Source organism: Dendrobates tinctorius, unplaced genomic scaffold (assembly GCF_039654945.1).
Source record: "Dendrobates tinctorius isolate UK_male_01 unplaced genomic scaffold, ASM3965494v1 ptg000133l, whole genome shotgun sequence".
Classification (NCBI taxonomy): Eukaryota; Metazoa; Chordata; class Amphibia; order Anura; family Dendrobatidae; genus Dendrobates; species Dendrobates tinctorius.
In genome coordinates, this window is record NW_027361801.1 from 18,565,894 (window position 1) to 18,590,453 (window position 24,560).

The 24,560-nt window shown below is 42.8% G+C and overlaps 1 protein-coding gene across 1 annotated transcript in view; it reads left to right on the top strand.

Moving 5' to 3' along the window:
• The window catches only part of HPRT1 (hypoxanthine phosphoribosyltransferase 1), a 130,949-nt gene extending 110,686 nt beyond the window's left edge, over positions 1-20,263 (top strand). Inside the window, exon 8 of the mRNA XM_073543514.1 lies at positions 19,721-20,263. Coding sequence (XP_073399615.1) covers positions 19,721-19,776 — 56 coding nt within the window. The 3' untranslated portion in view covers positions 19,777-20,263. The remainder of the gene's footprint in view (positions 1-19,720) is intronic.
• The last annotated feature ends 4,297 nt before the right edge of the window (positions 20,264-24,560 follow it).

A 24,560-nucleotide genomic window follows, 5' to 3' on the forward strand; every position in this document is an offset into this window, starting at 1 on the left:
CCTAGCTCTAAAAGTTAACAAATGTGCGGTGAAATTGTTCATAGGGCGTGTTCACACATATTGGATGAGATGTGAAAAACCTCAAGAGAAACCCACTGAGGAAATCTACATGGCAAATCCTTACGAAGTCATGCAATGGAGAATATAAATTTACAAAATATATATAAATTTTTAGGCAAACGACCCAGCCCTAAGGCATACTCACCTCACCGATCCTCTGCCAGTACCGTTCCAACACTGACATCAAGACACAGGGATCTGTAGCGAATGACTGACCCTTACAAAGGGATGTCATTGTTACAACATGAAGCAGGGAACGATATTGGCAGGAGATGAATATGGTGAGAATGCATTATTCTGAGCAACTTTACTATTGTTTTCTTTACTGACCCTTTAAGGCCCAACTTCAATTATAATCATCTTCAAAAATCAGCTTTTATGTACCAAATCACAACACACAAAGACTGAGATTGACTTGTTATTCCATGTACTGAGATTTGAAGGGTGGCTCATCTCTGACATGAAGAGGCAGCTCAGAATGGTCTGTATCTCCTTGTTTCTACAAACCATGATGTGCTGCTACCTCAGCCCAGAGAAGACTTGTCCCAGCAACTGATGTCCCACTGCACCATCACCCTATAAAACAAGATCAAGAACAGTATGAATAGATGAATAAAAGACAATAGTAAGTGTGCTTCACATTCACTAATTTATATATACACGCCATTGTATTATCACTGTGTACAAGAAAAATTATCTATGCATATCCTTTTTACAAAATCAGGATCCTAACTAGAAAGCTAGCTCGATCTCTAAAGTTCTTGCTGACTGGCACTTCCCAAAAGAATCCAGATTGATTTTTGGAACTGTGATGTTTGAATGCCGAAATGACCAGATGGGAAAATCTACATACGTCTTCAAACATAGGGGACCAACATTTAAAAAAAAATAAATAAATAATCTATAATACATATAGGTGTGGAAAAAATGCTGTAAAGTATTTTAATCCATTATAAAAACAGAAATGTAAATCAAATCAACATTTGGTGTGACCTTGCTTTTACCTTCAACGTATCAATTCTTGGTAAACTTGCACAACTTTTTTGAAGTAACTTGACAAGGAGGTTTGTTCCAAACACATTGGAAGACTAACCACAGATCTTTGGTGTTGTAAAGTAAAGAAAAACAAAACAAAACCTGTACGGCTTTCATTCTTAAAGGGAATCTGTCACCCATTTTTTGAGATATCATGTAAAGATATCATTCAATTGTGTGTTACCTAAGTATTCTAGCCGTACTTTTGATCCCCCCTGTCCCCTGCACCTTTGATGAATAAATACCTTTTTTATCACGCTTCCGATGTATGGAAATCGCCGCGGTCCGGTCCGATGGGCGTGGCTTATTATACTCTTTCCCCCACCGTCCCATCCTTGTCTTGCTCTGCGTATTTAGTTATTGTTAGTCTTGCGTTTACGTACTATGTCAGCGCATTGAAAAGACCGTTCGCGCTTGCGCAGTATGCTTTGCCCAACTGTGGGCAAAGCATATAATCTCTACTGCGCATGCGCTGGTATTTTTCCCTGCATCTATGACCCGAAGTCTTCATATGCATATGAAGACTTCCGGGTCATAGACGCAGGGAAAAACAACGGCGCTTGCGCAGTAATGATTATATGCTTTGCCCACAGTTGGGCAAAGCATACTGCGCGAGCGGCCTTATCAATGCGCAGGCGCAAATAAACAACGGCATCTGATATTCGCAGAAGACATTACGTCCAACAAGCTAAGGTGGGGGGGGGATAAGCCACGCCCATCGGACCGGACCAGGGCATTTCCATACATCGAAAGAGTGATAAAAAAAGGTATTTATTCATCAAAGGTGCGGGGACAGGGGGGATCAAAAGTACGACTAGAATACTTAGGTAACACACAATTCAATGATATCTTTACATGATATCTCAAAAAATGGGTGACAGATTCCCTTTAAAGGGACATTCCGAAAATAGTAACTTACGAGTTATTCCCATTTACCACTACAACAGGGATCAGCAACTACATCTTGAATGGAGTTGAGATACACAAGCTCAGCATCCGCTCCATTAATTGATTATGGGGACTGGCAGTAATAGGACCATGATAAACTTGGCTTTCTCTGGCAGTCATAAAAACCAGGGGTTGAGCATGTGGATCTCTGCTCCTTTCAGGACAAGGCTCTGCAAAGCCCAGTTCTCAGGACCACTGCGAGTCTCAAAGGTTGGAACACCAGCAATCCACTTGGAGAACTTACTATTTTGGAAAAATCTTAGTTACTTACCAGTAATGAGATTTTCCAGAGAGTCCATGACAGCACCACCTGAGAGAGTTTATCCGCCCATCAAGGACAGGAAACCTACTGAACAAAAGTACATGTCCCCGCATCAGTTGGGTTACAGAGCATGAGAGGACCTCCAGACAGTCATATGTACAAACCATCAAACACCACGAACTATACACCCAAACTAAGTAGTTATACCAACCAGTGCTAGAGGGGGAATATAAGGGTGCCGTAATGGACTCTGGAAATATCCCATTACTGGTAAGTAGTTTTTCCCCCTTCTCCCATGACAGCACCACCTAAGAAATTTATATAGAACAAACCCACCTTAGGGATGGATCACAGCTTGTAAAAACCTTTCTTCCAAAGGATAGATCAGCAGAGGAAGACAGATCAAGTCTATAATGTTTACAGAAGGTGGGAGAAGAGGATGATGATGCTGTCTTACATATCAGATCAGTAGACACCTCGGCCTTCTCTGCCCAAGAAGTCGTGACAGCGCGAGTAAAATGAGCTTTCAAGCTCTCTGGAACTAAACACATTACTGGAGGATAAAACTAACCTAATGGCCTCCCAGATCCTTCTAGCTAGAGTACCCTTGTCACCTTGAGGCCTTTCCTAGTTTACTGGAAGGAAACAAATAAGGCCCCACTCTTCCGTCACTGCTAAATACTCTACAAGAGCCCGTCTAACATCTAATGAGTGAAGTTTCTCCTCTTCAGTATTCTGAGGACCATTAATAAAAGGAGGGGAGAATAATCTCCTGGCGTCTATGAAATTGGGTGGCCACTTTCGGAAGATAGGATTCTCTTAAGACCAGACCCAGAATATCCTCAAAAATCTGTGTAAACGGATGTTTAACCGGCAGGTCTTGTATATCACTACTAAAAGGTACCATTTTTGAAAAGGTGAGAATCTTGACTGGCAACCCTTCCAACGGTTCAAAAGGGGCCTTAGTTAATACCTGTAGAACCAAGTTCAAATCTCGGAGATATTCTTAGGCTAGGGATTGGCCTGGATCTATCATAAGCTCTCATAAATCTAACAATCCATCTATCGGCTGCCAGGTTATAGTTGTACAGTACTCCTAGGGCATAAACCCGCACTTAAAGTGACTATGCCCAGTTCCAAACCATTCTGGAGGAATTCTAATATGGCATTAATTGGCATTTTACTACCCATACTTTCCCCATAACTAGAAAGGAATCTTGCCCAGGTTCTACCATATATTTTAGATGTCACTAGTTTTCTGCTTTTAAGCAAAATAGATACCAAATTCGGGGAAAAGCCTCTGAGCTAATAGTGCCCTCTCAAATTCCAGGTCGCTAAACGAAGGCCTGTCTCTTGTGGATGGAAAACTGGACCCTTACTGAGGATATCCTGTATTTCTGGCAGAATTCATGGATTTGATATGCACATCATTCTTATCTGTGAAAACCAGAGTCTCTTGGGCTAGAATGGGGCTATTAGAATAATTCTCACCTTTTCCTCCCTGACCTCCTTCAACACTGCTGAAATCATCAACAGAGGAAAAGCATAGACCAGGTCAAAGTATCAGCGAATCTGCAAAGCATCTACTGTGGGAGTTTCTCGTTTGGATCTAGAGAGCAAAATCTATTCACCTTTCAGGCTGTGTGCCCACGATGCGTTTTGTTAAGCGTTTCCGCAGCGTTTGAGCCGGCTCAGACGCTGCAGAAATGCTTAAAAGATGCATCAAATTAATTAGCATGCGTTTTTGGCTTCTTGTGCCAATGCATGCGTTTTTATCCGCTCAGGAATCGCTTAGCGGCTAAAAACGCAGCATGCTCATTAATTCCCGCATTGCTGAGCGTTTTTAGCCATCCCCAATGATCCCAGAAATCGCGTGTCAAAAAACGCGTCAAACGCGTCATAAATCGCGCGGAAAAAGACGCTCGATTTCTGGGAAGGGGATCCTTTTCCTGAGCGTTCAAAAACGCTAGCGTGGGCACATAGCCTCAGTTTTGTTTGTTTACAAACAGGTCTATGCTTGGCTGACCCCACAGATCTTTAAAGGGAATCTGTCACCTACTTTTGGCGGGTGATGAAAACGAGGTCGGTCCGGTCCGATGGGCGGTGTTCCGCCTCCCCATCCTTGGCTGCCGTCCGCAGTTTTTTGAGGACTAGGTGTAGGTCTCCGCCATTTGTTGCGCGTGTGCCAAGCATTCTTAGCTAGCGCACACGCAGTATGCTTTGCCCAACTGCAGGCAAAGCCGAAAAGCCTGCCTGCGCAAGCGCCGGTTAACTAAGCCCCGGAAGTATTTTGCTTATGCTAGAGTCCCTCCAGCTGCATGATTTGTGGCTGTTAGGGAATCCCCATGTGATGAGGCTGTCTAACAGCCAGCAGGGGCTTGAACATAATATATAAGCACTTCCAGATGCTTGGATAACACCCGAGCGTGCTCAGATAAGACTTTATCCGAGCACGTTCGCTCATCACTATCTTCCCCTCAAAACAGCCTCTGCGTTTTTTTTCACCACTATGATTTGCTGCAGTTGTCTGGAATGTAACTGAGCCCAATGGACTGCTGGAATACATGACATCATTGTCCCTAGTAGCGACATCACCCTTCTGATAGTCATGGTAGGTTTGCTTACTGCTGCTGAAATTAAGGCCAATACATCTTGACCATATTTTCGTCCTGCAGTAGACAGGTATAATTTACCGAGTCCAAACGAAAACCTAAGAAAGTTTGAACTCTCAGTGACTACAGTTTTGCCTTTATTAGGTTTAGAAGCCAACCCAGCTTTCCCAGGATGGCACTGACCCTTATCAGTTGACAATTGCAGTGTTCTATTGACCTGCTCACTAATAAAAAATCATCCAAATACTGAATTATTTAATATCCATCCACTGCTGGAATTGGTTTAAATTTGCAACCTGGAGTAAGCTTCCACTATCTGTTGTTGGATGCATTAACTTGATCAAAATGATATTGCTCCCTAAGCTCAGTTATTCTCTTCAACACAGTGCTGTGATGGTACCCAAAGTTCTTCTTTGCGAACTTGAACTCCCAAATTACGTCCTTTATATGGGGAAAAACTAGACCCAAACTCAGGTTGTCCACCCTGCAGGGACCTAAAAAGGGGAGGCGGGGCAGCATTACCAGATTTTTTTTCTATATTATCTGGCTGGGCAGGCTAGAGCTCTAAGTGGATGCCCGGTGATCTCCCCAATTCTGAAAATCACCTGCTTCATGCTGCACATGCTGATTGCCCACTAGGCTTCCTGGAGTTGGAAAACAATCAGTGTTCCCCGTCTGTTGCCCCTGCTCCGACTAGCGCGATCAGTGTGGAGGCAGATTAAGAGGGTGGTTGGATTTGGGGACATTGTAGCTGAAATGCCCTTATGGAATAATAAATATTTTCTGGCATTACTAAACCATCCGTCCGCTGAATTTTGGATTCAACATAATGTCTCCTCGATAGATGATTTGCTTGATCATGGAACCTTGATGTCTTTTGAAAAATTACAGGTTAAAAATGATATCCCGAGATACCAATTCTTCCGCTATTTGCAGTTGAGATCGGCCTTTCAGTCATACATGAGGTGTGTGGGTGTGATCAATGCTATTTCGGCTCTACCACTGATAGGAATCCTTAAATCGCAGAGTCCCCAGGGTCTTATCTCCTCTTTGTATACATACATGTTGTCAGTAGGGGCGGAATCTGCCATAAATTCGATTAAGGGGAAGTGGGAAAGGCTTATCCCTGATACACAGTGGGAAGATATTCTGGAGTCTCCGATCGGGGTGTCTCCGTCTATTAATAATAGAATGACACCGTTATATATCATAAATCAATCATATCTGACTCCGACATGACTCTTTAAGATGGTCCGATTTCAATCATCAGAATGTCTAGGATGCCACTCATTAGATGCAGATTTTATCCAGATGATATGGCAGTGTCCTGTTATCCTACAATACTGGAAAGAGGTGACGTTATTATTGACATCCCTGGGACAAACTCCTGTTCCCCTTGAACCACTGGTCTGTTTGTTTGGAGTATGGGATGAGGAGATTTGGGGTCACTACATTGGGATTTTTCTGCGGGAGACGCCGTTTATGGCACGAAAGGTACTGGCGCTGCGGTGGATGGGAGGCTCATGTCCCTCCCTTAGAATCTGGATTGACTTGGTGAACTCGATTACCCCATATGAACGCACATTGTATCGAAATAGAGGATGCCCGGGTAAATTTGAAAAGATCTGGGAGAGGTGGAACTCCTCTCATCTTACTCTGTAGAGTGAAGGCATTGCATAACAGATAATACACTATGTGATACCAGGCTGCGAAATAGTAGTTGTTGTAGTTTAGAAATTTAAATAGGATTTATTATTTGTGTAATAATATAAAGACTTGTATGATTTAACTGACATTGACATTTTATGGTATGCGGCCTATTGCCCTTTGTATATATTCAATAGGGTAGGTATGTATCATCTCATGTGAATGAGAGCATACATTTTGCTTTGTATTTAACAATATGTAGAAATATGTATGTTCTATACAGTGCTTATTACCATATGCAAATATGTATGCTGTATATTTTGTTTGAGGTTAAATAAAACGAAGAAAAAAAAAAATACTGAACTTAGGCCGTTTTCTGAAAGGACCTGCTGTACTCTGCAATAGACACGCTGGAAAATCCCTTTCATCACCCACCTTGTCTAAGATATCATCCATAGCTTGTCTAAAGAGAAATTCCCCATCGCATGGGATTTAGCATAGCTTGGTCTTAGATTGAACGTCTCCTGGCCAGCTATTTAGCCATAGTGCTCTATGGGCGGCTATAGAGAGGCCTGCTGACCTGGCAACAGCCTCGCCAAAGGGCAGCTGTCCTTGCATTAAAGGTATCGTTACACATAACGATGTCCCAGAGATCCCACCAACGATCCGATGTGGATGGAATCGCTGGGACATTGTTAGCTGATCGCTGGTGAGCTGTCACATAGACAGCCCCTCCAGCGATCAGGACCAGCGAGCACGCTGGTTACCAATGTAAACATCGGGTTTCTAAGGGCTGCGGGGCCCTTAGAAACCCGATGTTTACCCTAGATACCAGCGTGCACTGAAGGCAGAGCGGCGCAGAAAGACCGGCGTTGCTCTGCTACTCTAGTCTGACAGACTGGAGTAGCAGATAGCAGAGCTACTCCGGTCTGTGCCAGCGGGAGACCAGCGATGAAAAAACGGGCCAGGACGATCCAGCACGATCAGCGATACCCCGTGGGGGGGGGGGGTGATTGCTGCTGGATGTCACACACAGCGATCTCGCTGGAGAGATCGCTGATGTGTCACAAAATCAGCGATCTCGCCAGCGAGATCGCTGTGTGTAACGGGCCCTTAACAGGAGATGAGCCAGAATCTTATGTTTACAGACATTATCTTTAATTTGATCCCCTAGTTGCTGCATCCAAATTACCATAGTTCTGGCCATACACATTGCAGAAACTGCTGGCTTTAAGACCCCTGCCGAGAACTTCCAGGTTTGCTTCAGATCCCCTGGACATATAAATGACCTCTTCCAGGCTATGGGGAGGATGATGCCTGCAAGATAACTCTGCACCCAGAGCTTATTTTAAATGAAGAGGAGTTACCATTAAGACAAGTAACCCACACAGAACAAATGAAATGAAATTTGTCTTCTTGCAAGCACATTTTTGCTTCCCTCACAGCTCTACTGTATTGTAACAATATTGCAGCCCTGTCTGCCTGTGAGCTGGCAGCTGAGAGGAACCTGCAGAGGTGTCAGTTATCACACACAGCTCTGCAGTGAGAGCAGAGAGCCGCCATAACACCTCACTGGTAACTCCCCTTCATGTAAAACATGTTCTGGGGGCAGAGTTATCTTCCGGTCAATATCCTCCCCAGAGCATGGAAGAGGTTATATAAAGTGATAAAAGAATTTCTCGGCAACAATACATCTGATATGAGCCACATAGGTAGGACTGTTTTCAGCAGTCTATAACCTTTATGCCCTTATTACTAGTTTAGATATGTCAAATGTGACAGATTCCCTTTAATGAATTCCTTGACTTGTGCCCTAATCACAGATTTTAAATCCATGGTGAAGTTGCGGGATTCTTCACAGATAGTTTTCTGTGTGCAATGTGGGCAGAGTTTCTTCTGGTATGAACCTGGTACTTTATCCTGCACAGTGCACACACTTTTGCTAAGGGAAGAAAAGCAAGAGCAAACCCACTCTCTGACGGTTGACCTCCGTTTAAATGAGGGACCAGCCACAACTCCACGACATCCTCCGGATCCCTCCCGGAAGTTTTCACCATCTATTTTGCGCTCATCACAGGGAGCCAATCCAGCACGTCGTGTGCATGCGCAGGTTTGGGACAACATGATGGCTGAAAACATTTAGAAAAGAGGTCTCCGTACATGTCCCCACACCTGCCAATTCTCTCGGACTGGCGGTGGTGCTTCCTGACCTACCAGTGCTGCAGTAAAGTATCCCAACAGCCTGCATCTTCACTTAAGGTTCCCTCAAGGACAGGAATCTAAACTGATCTAAACTGATGCAGGGGGAAAGGTATCACCCTTATATTCAGTAGGTTTCCTGACCATGATGGGCGGAACCCATCTCTCAGGTGGTGCTGTCATGGAAGAAGGGGAAAAACTTTTTAAAGAAGCCATGAAGCAAATTAAGTTTCCAAATGGATCCCGCTGAATAATGATGGATGCCACTAACTTATAATAGATCCATTAGGTTTCGGTTTTGTAATGACACTGTACTGGTCACTACAGAAACATCTGAAACCAGATGAACAGTGAGGTGAACACAGCTTTAGAACTCTCAACTGTTTTGAGGCCTTTTTCAAGTCAACTCGACTACATCTAACATCCAAAATCTGTTTAGCTCTCCTTCTTTGCTAGCCATTAAGTGGCGGTATCAATGAGTTTTCATCATTACAACTACAACACAATTGCATCTATTACCATTATGTTTAACCAATTTACATAAATACTATTATACTACCAAAATATTGTGACTTCCAGCAAAGATTTTAAAAATATTCAGCACTTGTTTGCAAGAGCTACAAGCAAAATATAATTCGAGAAATATCACTGGAATTTTGGCAGAAAAGTTTGGATGCATTTTAATGCATCAATTTTCTCTCTTCCACAGTAAACTAAATAATAAACCTGGAAGAATGAATATCTTTATGGGTTCACAGTTCAACATGTTGATACTCTGCAGAAAACATCAGGATTAAAATATAGACCCTCTTGGTCTCACTGTAGCAAGATCATCAAAAATCTTCTCTGGCTCGATCTTGAGCCATGATGATTTGATGAAAGATCTGTAGGAAGTTTGATCTTGTGCAAGCCTAGAGAGGTCCACCAGGGTCTTCTCTTTCGTTACCTTGCTAGTGTCAAGCCATCAGGTTGATGGTCTTCCTCTTCGCCTTGTTCCTTCTAGTCTTCCAACCATGATGTCCTTCTCCAGTGACTGAACAGATCATATGAAGAGAGCAAACTACATAAGTTGTAGCTCGGTAATCTTTGCTTTGAGTGACATGTCTGGCTTGATTTGTTCCGATTAGACACGATTATCCTGGTTGTAACCCTTTGTATTTAGTCTCCCAGGACAGTGATCATTCCCATGTTTTCTCCACATAGAGAAATAACTGGTCTGATCACTGAGTTGAGAAGCAAAAGCACACATGGTCGCTTGTGATCATGATGCAAATTTCTGGTGTGCCCCATAAAGAGTGACAGATTTCAATAAAAATATCCGTACAATGGTCTGAAACGGCCACTTTTGATACTTGCTCAGTTTTTTTTTTTCAACCCGTATGATAACATTGACATAGCCCATTAATCACATTATAAACTTTTTTTTTTTATTCTTCACAATTTCCTTTTATTTTGGAAAAAAAAGAAAAAGAAAAACCTGTAAAACTCTGTAAATGAACTAGATCAAAGCTATAAGAGATAAAGAACTCCTAGCATGAAACACTATTGACTGCAAACAGAGCATTTAAAACAATTTAACATGTGTTGGCAAAAAAAAAAAGTAAATGGTCTATAATAAAGAGAGGCTTCATTATTACAGTACAAGCATAATGTACTGTACTTCAACATTAATTCCAAGATCGCACAATAATCAGATTTCTGATCACTCTATTCCACTGAACAGGTAAATGACAGTTTTGGTCTTATTTTATTACTGCAATTTCACTGAATATTCTATTTTGTTCTTTTAAATCCACCATACAGTTTCCAGAGATATAAACTTTTTTTTTTTATTAAATGCTACTTTTTATAGTCTTTATTAAGGGGGTGTGGCTCCTAGGGTTCTGAGGGAGTGTTTTTAAGCTGCTCTGCATAAATTCCCTGTGGACCACGCGCCTATAAAACGCATAAAAAGTAGCACTAAAAAAAAAAGTCCATATCTCTGGAACTGTATGGTGGATTTAAAAGAAAAAAAAATGATGGGATAAGAGGGGTCCACTGTGGTCCTTCAAAGTAAAAGAGCTTTTTTTTTTTTTGCAAAGATTGAATTTGTGAATATACCCTTAAAGGAGAACCTGACAGATTTATACAGCCTGCACCTCAAGCAGCATAAATCAGGACCCGGCTGTGTTGCCTCTGTGCACACGGTGCGGATTCTGCTGCGGATTTGCCGCTGCGGATCTGCAGCAGAACTGCAGGTGATGTACAGTACCATTATAGCCTATGTAAAAAGAAAAACCGCTGAGCACATGCTGTGTTTTTTTCTGCGTGGTTTTTGTGCAGAAAAAAAGCAGCATGTCACTTCTTTTGTGCGGTTTTGCTGCAGTTTTCCACCTGCTCCATTCTACAAATCCGCAGGTGGAAAACCAGTGGAAAACCGCACAAAAACCGCTGTAAAACCGCAAAAAAAAAGGAAGTAATCCGCAGGAAAAATGCAGGTCATCTGTCCTGCGGATTTAGTAAAATCCGAGCGGGAGGATCCGCACTGTGTTGTGCACATAGCCTTAATACAGCCTTGCATGTTTCACTATGAAACCTTGCAGGGTTTCAGGGAAAACATACTTTAAAAACTGGAGACTATGCGGCAGGGATGACTAGACTGAGGCAGGTCCCAAGCAGCTTCTCTCTGATCGCTGTCTCTCCTTATACACATTGAGAGACCAGTCAGTACATCCGAAACGCCTAGTCCCCAGCCAAATTTTTAAAGTATGACCCTGGGTGCACAAGGCCCCATTATTAAGGATTGTGCGAATCAAATAGCTTGATCCAGTCAAGATGCCAAGTTAGTTTTTTGTGGCCTTTGCCTGGAACCCAGCAAACCACCTCCTACCTGCCAACACCCATTGCTCTCCTTTTTACTAGCTGGCCCGGTGTGAAGGCACCGGTGTCACACTGCAACAATAACATAGTGCCAGGCTTGTCTTAAGGGGATGACGCCAGGTAGGAGGTTCGTTGTTTGCATGACTCCCATCTAATTGCCACAGATTTCAGATGTAGCTGCTGGTCCAGGTCCTGCAAATCGATACCCATCATCAATGGCACTGGTCCATCCCAAACAAATAGAAAGACAGAGGCAGCTTGATTCAGACTTACCACAGGGAACCCCATGTCTCTGCAGTGACAATTTTGGGCATACAGGGAGTGAGGCAGATATGGAAGGAGTGACAGCAGAGTAGATATCATTTGGTTTAGTGAGTATACATTAGAAATTGGTGAAGAAACGTTGTAAAGGGCTGAACTCTTCCAGATCAAAATGGGTTTGTACAGTTTAGGCATACTGACCTCGTTTGGAGTTGAATGAAACAGTAGATCATAATTTAAGTGCTGCCATTATTAAAAGGAATCTTCTCACCTCAAAAGATAAACATTAAATCTGTAACTGATACAAAATAAAGCCGATTTGCAAATACCATAATTTCTCTATTATCACTAATTCTGGAGTTATAATTGTCAGGTCTCTTTAACCATTTCCAATTGCCCCTTGGTTACGACCATCTCTACAGTACTGCAGTTGTGGACATTTGTGCATGTACTGCCGTCTTATTTCTGCACACCTTTGCAGCGTTTTTGGAGCGCACTTATACAGAGCTTGCACAGAAGTTCCTGTCCAGGCCACCTCTCCACTCATCCATAAAAGTAATGAGGCATATTTGCTATGTGATAGGTGTTTCCAAGTAATACTATTACCCAGCAGCACCAGGAGGGCGCACATAAGCCAAGCAGGGATGTGCATTACAACACATCTTGCTTGCCATATAGTGGAAAGGCACAGTAAACCAAGTACAACAGAAGGGTGTAAAAGAATAAAAGATCATCTTTTACAGGAATGGAATAGGTTTTATTTGTAATAATCATGAATGTGTGCTAAAAATAAAGGAGAGATGAGAATATCCCTGATAGAAACCTCTCACAGCCATCCTAACAAAGTAAATCTTATACGAGTCTCTTTTCTTAGAACTCTAAATTGTGTAGCTCCTCTATTATAAATTGTGTAGCTCCTCTATTATTACTCCCAAGGAAATTATACACACATTGATAACAGGCACTTATCAGTAGGATGTCTCTACACTATAAGGGCTCGTGTAGATCAGGGATCCCCAACTCCAGTCCTCAAGGCCCACCAACAGATCATGCGTTCAGGATTTCCTTAGTATTGCTCAGGTGATAATTGCTTCACCTGTGCAATACAAAGAAAATCCTGAAAACATGATCTGTTGGTGGGTCTTGAGGACTGGAATGGGGAACCCTGGTGTAGATGACTGTATTTTCGTCCGTGTGCGATCAGACAAAAAAAAAAAAATCAGACCAATGTTAAGGCCCCGTTACACAACGATGTCCTAGCAATCCCACAACGATCCGACATGGATGGGATTGCTGGGACATCGTTAGACAGCCCCTCCAGCGATCAGCGATGCTGGTTTCTAATGTAAACATTGGGTATCCAGGAGCCGCAGCTCCTGGATACCCGATGTTTACATTAGAAACCAGCGTCGCTGATCGCTGATCTCTCGCTGCCACACGCAGCGAAGCGTGCTGGTCAGCGGGAGACCATCGATCAAAAAAATGGCCCAGGCCGATCGAGCACGATCAGCGATACCTGGCAGGGGGGGCGGTCGCTGGCGAGATCGCTGTGTGTGACGGGGGCTTTATTCTATGGGGTCATGCACATGGCAGAGCCTCAGCCAAGAAAATTGGATCACAATCTGATTACACCAGTTTTATCAGTGTGATTAGAATAATTGGACCGATTTTCTCGGATGAGATAAAATAGAGTCATGTGACCCTAGCCTATCACTGTCCAGTCACTGTCAGTGCCAATGACACTCAGACGGTACACGCACACACCTTATTGGCAAGGGTAATACTGACGCCCAGTTGTCAATTTATTTATGCTCTTTCAAGAGGAATAACAGGGAAAATGCACAACACAAAGCTTTTAAAAAAAAATTAATAAAGGTCATTTTCTAATAGATATTCCATAAGTGGAACTATTTTTAGTATTTTTTCCCACTCATTGAAGTAAATGGGAAAATATATGACGTAAATTAGCACCAAACCTATTACAAAGAGGTTACAAAAACCGCAGCATCAACCAAAATAACTGCATTTTTTTAGTTATATTAATCAATTTTTCATCTCAAATATATTCTTCTTAGCCATCTGCATGGCTGCTGCCTCTCCTGTCCCCTTCGCTCAACGTGAACCAGGCATAGATCTCTAATAAAGTTCTATGTGATCTTCTGTTCTGGCCATACGGTCAAGTGACTCTTGCAAAAAGTGATCGGCTGCAGTGGTCACATGCCTGTTTCCAACAGAACGTGAAGCACAGCTATGCTAGGGTTGGAGGTGCAGCGGATTAGTAGGAAGTACACTTTTTTTTTCCATTTTACATCATTAAAATAAATTAATGGTAGGTAAACCAATTAAGATGTGTGTGTTTGTGCTTACACCTACTAAATAGATCAATATTTGCAAAATGATCAAATATGTCTCATCGCCTCCAGTCAATATGGAAACTTTTTTTTTTTTTTTTTTAAATACTTACAATTCAGCTTTGGGGACCTAATATTTATTCCTGCCTCATTACACCATGAGATAATGTACTTGTATCTCTATTTACATGCGGATGAGTTTGTGTAAGTTACGCAGCATCTGAAACAGAACACGGTTGAGAAATGGACAGACTTACAGTAATAAGGACGTCACACTGACATCAGCTCCAGTTCCAGCTCTGCAACAACATTTGTAAAGTGTGGTTAGTCTGAGGCTGTAACAATCAACATACACAATTACTTCTCACAATTTCAACTGAGTCAATAATATAAAAAAGAGACATCTAGACAATAAAGGACATTTTTTTCTATATTTTGTAATTAAATATTTTATTACATCAAACACCAACCACAAAACCCTTTATTCTCAATTGTCACAGGCGAAGAATTGTTTCTATGACTAGAAAGTAATATTGACGTCATGTCAAATATTTTGTTCACGGCAAGGGTTAATATTAACCCTTCTGTGCCTCCTTCCCCACATTAAAGGGAATCTGTCACCCCATTTGCTGTATGAGCTGCGGCCACCGCCATCAGGGACTTATCTACAGCATTCTGTAATGCTGTAGATAAGCCCCCCCAATGTAACCTGGAAGATAAACAAGTTAGATTATACTCACCCGGGTGTCCAGTCCGGCGCCTCCCATCTCCATACGATGACATCCTCCTTCTTACTTCTGCCGCGGCTCCTGCGCAGGCGTACTTTATCTGCCATGTTGAGGGCAGAGTAAAGTACTGCAGTGCGCAGGCGCCGGACTTATCTGACCTTTCCCGGCGCCTGCGCACTGCAGTACTTTTTTACTCTGCCCTCAACAGGGCAGATAAAGTACGCCTGTGTAGGAACCGCGGCAGAAGTAAGACGGATGTCATCGTATGAAGATGGGAGGCGCCGGACTGGACCCCGACACCCACCGCACCCGACCCCCGGTGAGTATAATCTAACTTGTTTTTCTTATCTTTCAGGTTACATGGGGGCTTATCTACAGCATTATAGAATGCTGTAGATAAGCCCCTGATGGCGGTGGCCGCAGCTCATACAGCAAAAATGGGGTGACAGATTCCCTTTAAATGAATATTAGTCTTTATACCTGGGCTGTGGAGTCGGTGTCTATTTTGGCGGAGTCAGTATAAAACGGACCCACTCAGGCTCCCAAAATATATAATAAATTGGGTTCAATAGTTCAACGCAGGATGTGCTGTACATGTTTTCATAAGAATTTGTGAAAGTTTTGAAATGTCCTGAACTAAGGATCTGGGCTTTTAGTTGAGATAACTCTGTGCTGCACTTTATGTACATGCTCAGTGCTGAGGCAGGGCTGTGGAATGGGGAGTCATAGTCAGGGATAGTGAGGAGTCGGAAGTTTGGCTTACGGTCTCCACAGCCCTGCTTTATATAATAATGATGATGATGATGATGATGATGAACCTCCATGTTACCCACAAACTACTCATCTCCACGGAGAGTACACTGCATCTTTTTACCTTTCTAATAAGGCATTTGTAACATTTTTTATCGATCTACATTTTTGCATGGATCATTCAGCTCATATTCTTTATTGTTGATTGTGGAATAGTTTATATAGAAAAGCAAAAAAAACTGTAAATGACACTAATACAAAAGTAAAATTTAAAAACTTTAATATACTACTATACAGCACTGTACAAGTTAAATTCTAGACAGAGACTGTCTTGCTTGTAATTGCAGACATGTCATTCCTCAGACCAATGGAGGGGTTTTCTTGTCTTGCTGAGGGACAGTGCAGGACCAAGGTAACAGAACTAATTGGTTTCATCTGTTTATCTGCACAGCAAAGCAGCTGTAATATCCCTGCTGGTGCAAGACCTGTCTGGGCTAACCCTTCACTTTTAAAGTAAACAGGGATCTTGTACGCTGCAGTAGAAACTCCTGCCTTCTAGTCCTGTCCTGCGCAGGGGACAAAGAATCGGCAGGTCCTTACCGTATCCTATGGAGTATAGACACAAAAACTGCGGCCTGTATTTGTGGTTTGCTCCCTAGTGTGACCAGTTTATTACATGTTTAGTAGAATAGTTACACAGAAAAGGAATACATATAGCCAGGTGCAACGTAGTCATTTGGCCTAGAGCAAGAAAAAAAAATATCATACTGTATCTACAGATATACATTCTGTCAAGTCACACCAACCCCCAAAATATATATATACACACACACACATTTACAGATAGATAAGCATAATGACTAATACGGTCATTCACACCCAGCAAAAGAAAAAAATATATATACATACACACATTTATTTTTGTATTGGGGGGGGAGGGGGATTAGTGTCAAATCACATATACAAACACAGACATAATGAAATAATGCTGTAATAATTCACAGCAAGCAAGAAAAGAAAATCATTGTATACAATTATTTTTTTTTCTTGTCTGGTGTGCTGTCAGTCACAGCAAACAAAATAACTAAATAATGCAATTTTGTAGTAACATAGTATTTTACTGATCCTGAAAAAAAAAAAAAAAAAAAAAGTACTGTTACCACGCAGTATCAATTCTCATCTAGAAACATTAGTAACAATGTACACGAATATCCAGCTAAGTACAGTACTTCTGGACACACTTTCTTTAGCAGTGGATAGCAACACTACACACACCGTTAGATGAATGCCATGTCCATGTGTATTTATTTTTTTCGATCCCTCTACCAAAAAAAAATAATAAATAAGAAGGCATAAAGCCAGAATTTAGAATGTGAAACTTCATATAACGTAGATACAAACTACAAACGTCAGATGTATTTTTTTTTCCCGTCCCCTCTACAAAAAAAAAAAGTAAAGCAAAGGCAAAGACAGAATTCAAAATGTGAAACTTCATATAAATAATTTATTGCACCATTTGCTGAGACAGATCAGGGAACGTCGTCACTTGTCCACTATCCAAGATTTAAAAAATAAATAAATGAAAAATCCAACCACCTATTTACCGATGTGACGATATAAAATAACCTGCACCACTGTCACCCATGAGAAATCCTACATAATATATAGAATAGTGAGCAATGAAATGACAGAGGCAGAAATAAAGGAGCCGCGGAGCCTTTGTCTGACCCTCCATTGCAGGCAGCGCCCTCCAGACCCCCACCCACCACATGCAGGGGGGCAGCAGCCCCCTTCTAATGCTTGCCTAATACAAAGCCCCCCACCCCAGCCCCCATAGGACCAGTCCTGCCAGTGATCGCCCCCCATCATGTATTGATCCCCTCCTCCCTTCTTGCCCCCACCAGATGACTCTTCTTAACCTCTGTAGAAAACAACAGCCGGAGGACAGAGCAGATCTCCGCACTGGGGCGAAACACAACAGGAAATCAAGAAAAAAAAAAAAACTTTCAATAAAAACTAATTTATTTTTTTTATTCAAAAAGTTAAAAATAGAAAAAAAATAAATAATAAAATAACAAATTTAAAAAAAAACCCTGCAGAAATGACAAGTGCCGTAAAGTGAGATAAAAGTGGGCGCTCCGCCCGCCAGCGGGTGTGACGCCCGGGAGCCCGCAGTGCGCGGCCGGCGGGGCTGCTCCCCGGGTAACGGTCGCTCCCTCTCCCAGCTCAGTGCCGGGCGGAGCCGGGGAGGCCGCCACTACACACCGGACACCACGGGAATTTTTCCTGAATTTTTTCCCGATTTTTCGGCGCGTAGAACGCGGCTGACGAGGAAGGGAAACTACACGGGAAGAGGCAAACCGCTCCGGCGAGTTATTCCCTGGGAAAAAAAAATCCCTCCTTACCTCAGTCCAATCGAAAATGGCGCCGAAACCTAAAAAACTTCTTAAATTTCATTGTAGGGTTTTCGCGAGGGATTGTGGGTAGAGAGCGCTGAGGAGGAAAAAATACAGAAAGAAAGACTGAGAGACGAACAGCGGAGGGCGGTGCCGGGGGCGGGGCTACGGCGCGGGGTGCGGCCAAGGGGGTGAGGGTGGGAGGGGAATGGGAGCGTGGTGCCATAGCGACCTCATCCAGGGGGCGTGGTTGGGCGGGGCTTGGTGGTGACGCAGGCGCGCTAGGGGTTGGTGCTCGCACACAGCCGCGGCGCTTATAGGCGTTGTTTTGCTGTTTGTTATTACTACAGCAGAGCCATAACAAAGCGGCGGGGCCGGTGAGGAGTGAGCCGGGCAGGAGCGGAGCGGCCCGCACACAGGCAGCACAATGAGCCCCAAACTAACGGGAACACCCGACCTGCACGCATGCCTCCGCTATACGCCGCCTGGGGACCACACTTGTCTCTTTCCAAAAAAATAAAAAAACCATTTTAATAATTATTTTTCAGGCCATTGAGTAGCATTTTTTTTTATCAGCCGCCCATTCCGGCCCATATGATTGCCTCACCTCTATTTATTCCATTTTTATGAGGCCATCTCTCTCTTTTTGTCTTTAATGTGTCGCCTTAGTTTGGCCAATCGCATGAGATGCCAGATGTTAAAGGGTTAACGCCGTCTTCAAAGATGGCTGTTGTCAGGGGGTGATTGTGACATCCGGCTATGGCGCAGTTGACTCCTTGTTAATAGTTGCTGCTGTTTTTTGAGCTAGAAACACATTTGACGTTTGTTTACAGCTCGTTGCCTAGGAAACCGACCACCGCTGTCTAGCCACGGTGATACAGGAAAGCTGTATATCTTTGTACCGTGTTAGCCAGTAGATAGAAAAATATTCAGGATTGAGAGTCCTCAGTGGTTGATACCTTTTAATGGCTAACTGAAAAGATGGTAACACATTGCAAGCTTTCCAGACTACTCAGGTCTCTTCATCAGGCTAGACTGATACAAAATCTGAAGAAGTCTAGTCTAGCCTGATGAAGAGACCTGAGTAGTCTGGAAAGCTTGCAATGTGTTACCATCTTTTCAGTTAGCCATTAAAAGGTATCAACCACTGAGGACTCTCAATCCTGAATATTTTTCTAGCCACGGTGAGTATTTTCCATCAGTATGTGTAAGCCAAAATCAGGAGTGGAACAATCAGAGGAAAAGTATAATAGAAACCCGTCACCACTTCTGGATTTATCACCCACTTCTGGTTTTGGCTTACAAATACTGACCAAATACTGAACGTGTGAACGTGGCCGTAACAATAAACTTCACAGCACTGCTTACGAGAACAAAAGAAAAGAGCTCATGTTTGGTCACCGAGCATTAAAAAAAAAAGAACAGCCAAAAATGTTAGTAAACTGCGAAAGTCCTTGTAATTTACAAGCTATAGCTGACAATACCGACTTATGTAGATGGGAATAAACCTTTCTTAATTTATGTTTTTACATTCTGGAAAAATAGCATTGATATGATACTTTATATAATTTGTGATTAAATATTTTAAATTTTCCTTTTTTTTTCTTCTCAGTTCCCACAGTGGATGTGAACCTGCAGTCAAGTTGCTCAACACAACTTATTTGTTAATGAAAGTGGCCAAAAACGTTTATAAATAAGTCCAGCTTGACACAGCTGGAAGCAAGTCCGGACTGGGGCTGAAATTCAGCCCTGGCATTTGCAATCACACAGGCCCATGCTGTCCCTGTCCCAAGCACCAGGAGGGATACATTACTAATATTACCCTGGATGGAGGAAAGCAACATTTACTACAAAACCAATATTTCTAATGATACCTGTGGCCTGCAGGGGTAAGTGACGGAGTCGGCGACTTTGTGCTCCGTCACAACTCTTAACAGTATGAGTGTCTTAAGAACACAAATTCTGCCAACAATGTAGCAGTTCAGGCAGCCCATGACCAGACAAGCCCTTCTGGCATTTGCCAGATGGCCAGTCCGGCTCGGAATGGAAGGATACACTCCGTTTTGCCAATGAAAGTGGTGAAGACACCTATAGCTTCCACTCATCTATTGAAGAAGTGTAAATAGGGTTGTATGGTCCAAACCGATAAGTCTGCATGCACTGAGTGCTACAAGAATTTGCCAGTTTCTGAGCCAGGACCGGAGGGTATGTGTGAGTTATACATACTCCTGACCTGTGGGTGTGGTCTCGCCCCATACGACTGTATAGGAGAGAGGCTGCATGCTCTAGTCAGTCACACTGGATGGCCGCGTCACTTGTCGAGGCACGTGCTCATTCTATACAAGTGTCTAGGGCGAGGCCGCACCCACTGCCCAGTAGTATGTACATACCCTCCGGTCTCGGCTCAGAAACCGGAGGATCCTCGTATCGCACAGTGCATGTGCTGGGGGATTCATAAGTCTGCAGTCACACAGAGTGACTACGGACTTAAGGATTTAAACTGGACAACCCCTTTAACACTAATGCACAAACCACCAGTCTGTGTATGTGAGGCTGTTAGTTCAGATTTCAAGACCCACCCATCCAGTTGAAACCACATTAAAGGGGTTGCCTGGCCTTAGGCTACAAAATCTGTATTTACTCTATGTGACTGCATATTTGTGAATCCTCACACTGCGTGCATCATGTGCTGTGAGCGGGCGGTCATGTGACCACAAGTACGTGATTTGCATGCTTCCAGCTACGTTTCGACTAGACGCTCTTGGCCTCGCACGTCTAGTCATTGTGTGACTGCATGTATGCAAATCATATACTTCCAGTCATGTGCCAGCTGCTCCCAGATTACACAGCTTAGCTGGACTACCTGGCACAGGACACCTAGTCCTGCAGTGATCATATTCTGCTAATAATACACTGATTGTACTGAAACGACACAAGCTACTAAGCAAGTGACACATCCGTTAAATCAGGCTCTCTGCCCCTATATCATATTGTTATCAGATTAAATAACAATAATCTGCTGTAAGATTCCCTATTTTTAGTACTTCTGGAAAGAGGGTCCGCTGCATCATGACAGGTCCAATGCCAATTCTGCAGTCAGATTAAAGGTATATTTAAATAGAGATGCTTTATGTTGCTTTCCAACGGAAAAAAACAAGCTTATTACAACTGTTCTTAGGCTATGTGCCCACGTAGCGTTTTAAAACGCACAGTGAAAACCGGACTCCTTCCCAGAAATCGCGCGTTTTTTTCCGCGTGATTTTACCGCGATTCTGTTCGCGATTTTGCCACGGTTTTCTCAAGCACTTTCCAAGCGATTTGAAGCATCGCTTGGAAAGTGATTGACAGGTTGGTCACACTCGTCAAGCATAGTGTTTGACGAGTGTGACCAGGTTTTTACTATTGAGGCCGCCTATGCGGCATCAATAGTAAAAGATAGAATGTTAAAAATGATAAAAAAATAAAAAATCGGGGTATATTTACCTTCCGACGTCCAGCGCTGCGTTCCCGAGCCTCAGCGTTCCCAGCGATGCCTTGCGAGACCTGTGATCTCACGAGACCACGTCATCACAGGACCTTGCCGCAAGGCATTACTGGGAACGCTTAGGCCGGGAATGCAGCGCGGGATGTCGGAAGGTAAATATACCCCGATTTTTTTATTTTTTATTCTTTTTTTACAGGGGTATGGTACCCAGGGCCTGGAGGACAGTCTCCTCTCCTCCACACCGTGGGTGCCAACCGCACATGAGACGCTTAACTTCCCGCATGGTGGGCATAGCCACATGCGGGAAGTAAGCGATTCTCATGCATTCCTATGGGTGCGGAATCGCGGCAATTCTTTGCGATTCCGCACAAAAGAATGATCATGCTGCGATTTTTTCCGCGATGCGATTCCGCCGCGGAAAAAAGCGCAGCATTAGCACAGCATGTGCGGAATGCCATAGGAATGCATGGGGTGCGTTCTGTACACGATTTTTAAATGTTTTCGCGCCGAAAATCCCGGCAAAAACGCTTAAAAATAGCATCGTGGGCACACAGCCTTAGGGTGTTTTCTACACTGTTTTTATACATGGAGTGATTTTTGCTTACCCCCTTAATGTCCATTGACGTGCACAGTCCGTCATGGCAGGAGGTAACTTCCCGCACCAGGACGGACTGTGCATGTCATGGCTTTGAACTGCCACTGCGGAAAACGTCATCTTGTCCCACAAAAAATGAGGCGGCATACAGCTCCTTCAGCGGAAAAATAAAAAAGTTATAGCTCGCAGAATAAAGTGATGCAAAAATAAAAAATGTTTCCTATAAAAGTTTTTATTGTGTAAAAAGCACCAAAACATAAAAAAATGATATAAATGAGGTATCGCTGTAATCATAGTGACCCGAAGAATAAAGCTGCCATTCTAATTTTACCACACGCGGAACGGAGGAAAAACAAACAAAAAAAATTCCTGAATTTTTTAGTTTTTGTTCATTCTGCCTCCACTAAAATCGGAATAGAAAGCAATCAAAAAACATCATGTGCCCGAAAATGGTACCAATAAAAATGTCAGCTCGTCCCGCAAAAAACAAGCCTGCACATGACTCTGTCAGCCGGAATACGGAAAAATTATAGGTTTCAAAATACGGCGTTGCAAAAATTTCTTACAAAAAATTATTTAAAAAAAAGCGTCTTTTATTGTGTGACAGAAGCTAAACATGAAAAAAGGATATAAATCTAGTATCACTGTAATCACACCAACCCGAGGAATAAAGTCGCCTAATCACTAATACCCCACGAGGAACGGCATAAAAAATTTTAAAAAAATTCTTCACCTTTTGTGGATTTGTGCGTTCTGCCTCCCAAGGATCGCAGTAAGGCGATCACAGTGGTTCCCCCCCACATATGGGGTATCAGCGTACTCAGGACAAATTGCGCAACAACTTTTGGGGTGTAATTTCTCCTGTTACCCTTGTGAAAATAAAAAATTGGGGGCAAAAAGATCATTTTTGTGGAATAAAATATGATTTTTTTATTTTCATGGCTCTGCGTTATAAACTTCTGTGAAGCACTTGGGGGTTCAAAGTGCTCACTACACATCTAGATAAGCTCCTTGGGGGGTCTAGTTTCCAAAATGGTGTCACTTGTTGGGGGGTTTCCACTGTTTAGGCACATCAGAGTCTCTGCAAACGTGACATGGTGTCCGATCTCAATTCCAACCAATTTTGCATTGAAGAAGTCAAACGACGCTCCTTCCCTTCTGAGCTCTGCCATGCACTCACACAGTGGTTTACCCCCACATATGGGGTATCTGCGTACTCATGACAAATTGCACAACAACTTTTGGGGTCCTTTTACCCTTGGAAAAATAAAAATTGGGGATGAAAAAACGATCATGTTTGTGGAAAAAATATGATTTTTTAATTTTATGGCTCTATGTTATAAACTTCTGTGAAGCCCTTGAGGGTTCAGAGCTCTCGCCACACACGTAGATAAGGTCTTTGGGGGGTCTAGTTTCTGAAATGGGGTCTCTTGTAGGGGGTTTCCACTGTTTAGGCACATCAGGGGCTCTCCAAACGCAATATGGTGTCCGATCTCAATTCCAGGCAAAAAAGTCAAATGGCGCTGCTTCCCTTCCGAGCTCTGCCATGCGCCCAAATAGTGGTTTACCCCCACATATGGGGTATCAGCGTATTCAGGACAAATTGCAAAATAACTTTTGGAGTCCTGTTACCCTTGAGAAAATAAAAATTGGGGAAGAAAAGATATGTTTTTTTTAATTTTATAGCTCTACGTTATAACTTTCTGTGAAGCCCTTGGGGGTTCAAATGCTCACCACACATTTAGATAAGATCCTTGGGGGGTCTAGTTTCCAAAATGGGGTCACTTATGGGGGGTTTCCACTCTCTATTCCAGTCAGTTTGACATTCAAAATCTCAAATGATGCTCCTTCCCTTCTGACCACTGCCGTGCGCCTAAAGATTGGTCTTCCTCTACACATGGGGTATCGGTGTACTCAGGAGAAATTGCACAACAAATATTGTGATTCATTTTCTCCTGAAACCCTTGACAAAATAAAAAAAATTGTGTCCAAAGAAAAATTTTGGGGAAAAAAAGTTAAATGTTCATTTTTTTCTTCCACATTGCTTCAATTCTTGTGAAGTACCTAAAGGGTTAATAAACTTCTTGAATGTGGTTTTGAACACCATGAGGGGTGCAGCTTTTAGAATGGTGTCACTTTTGGGTATTTTCTGCCATATTGACCCCTCAAAGTGGCTTCAAATGTGAGGTGGTCCCTAAAAAAATGGTTTTGTAAATTTTGCTGTAAAAATGAGAAATCGCTGGTCAACTTTTAACCCTTATAACTTCCTAACAAAAACAAATTTTGTTTCCAAAATTGTGCTGATGTAAAGTAGACATGTGTGAAATGTTATTTATTAACTATTTTTTGTGACATATCTCTCTGATTTAAGGG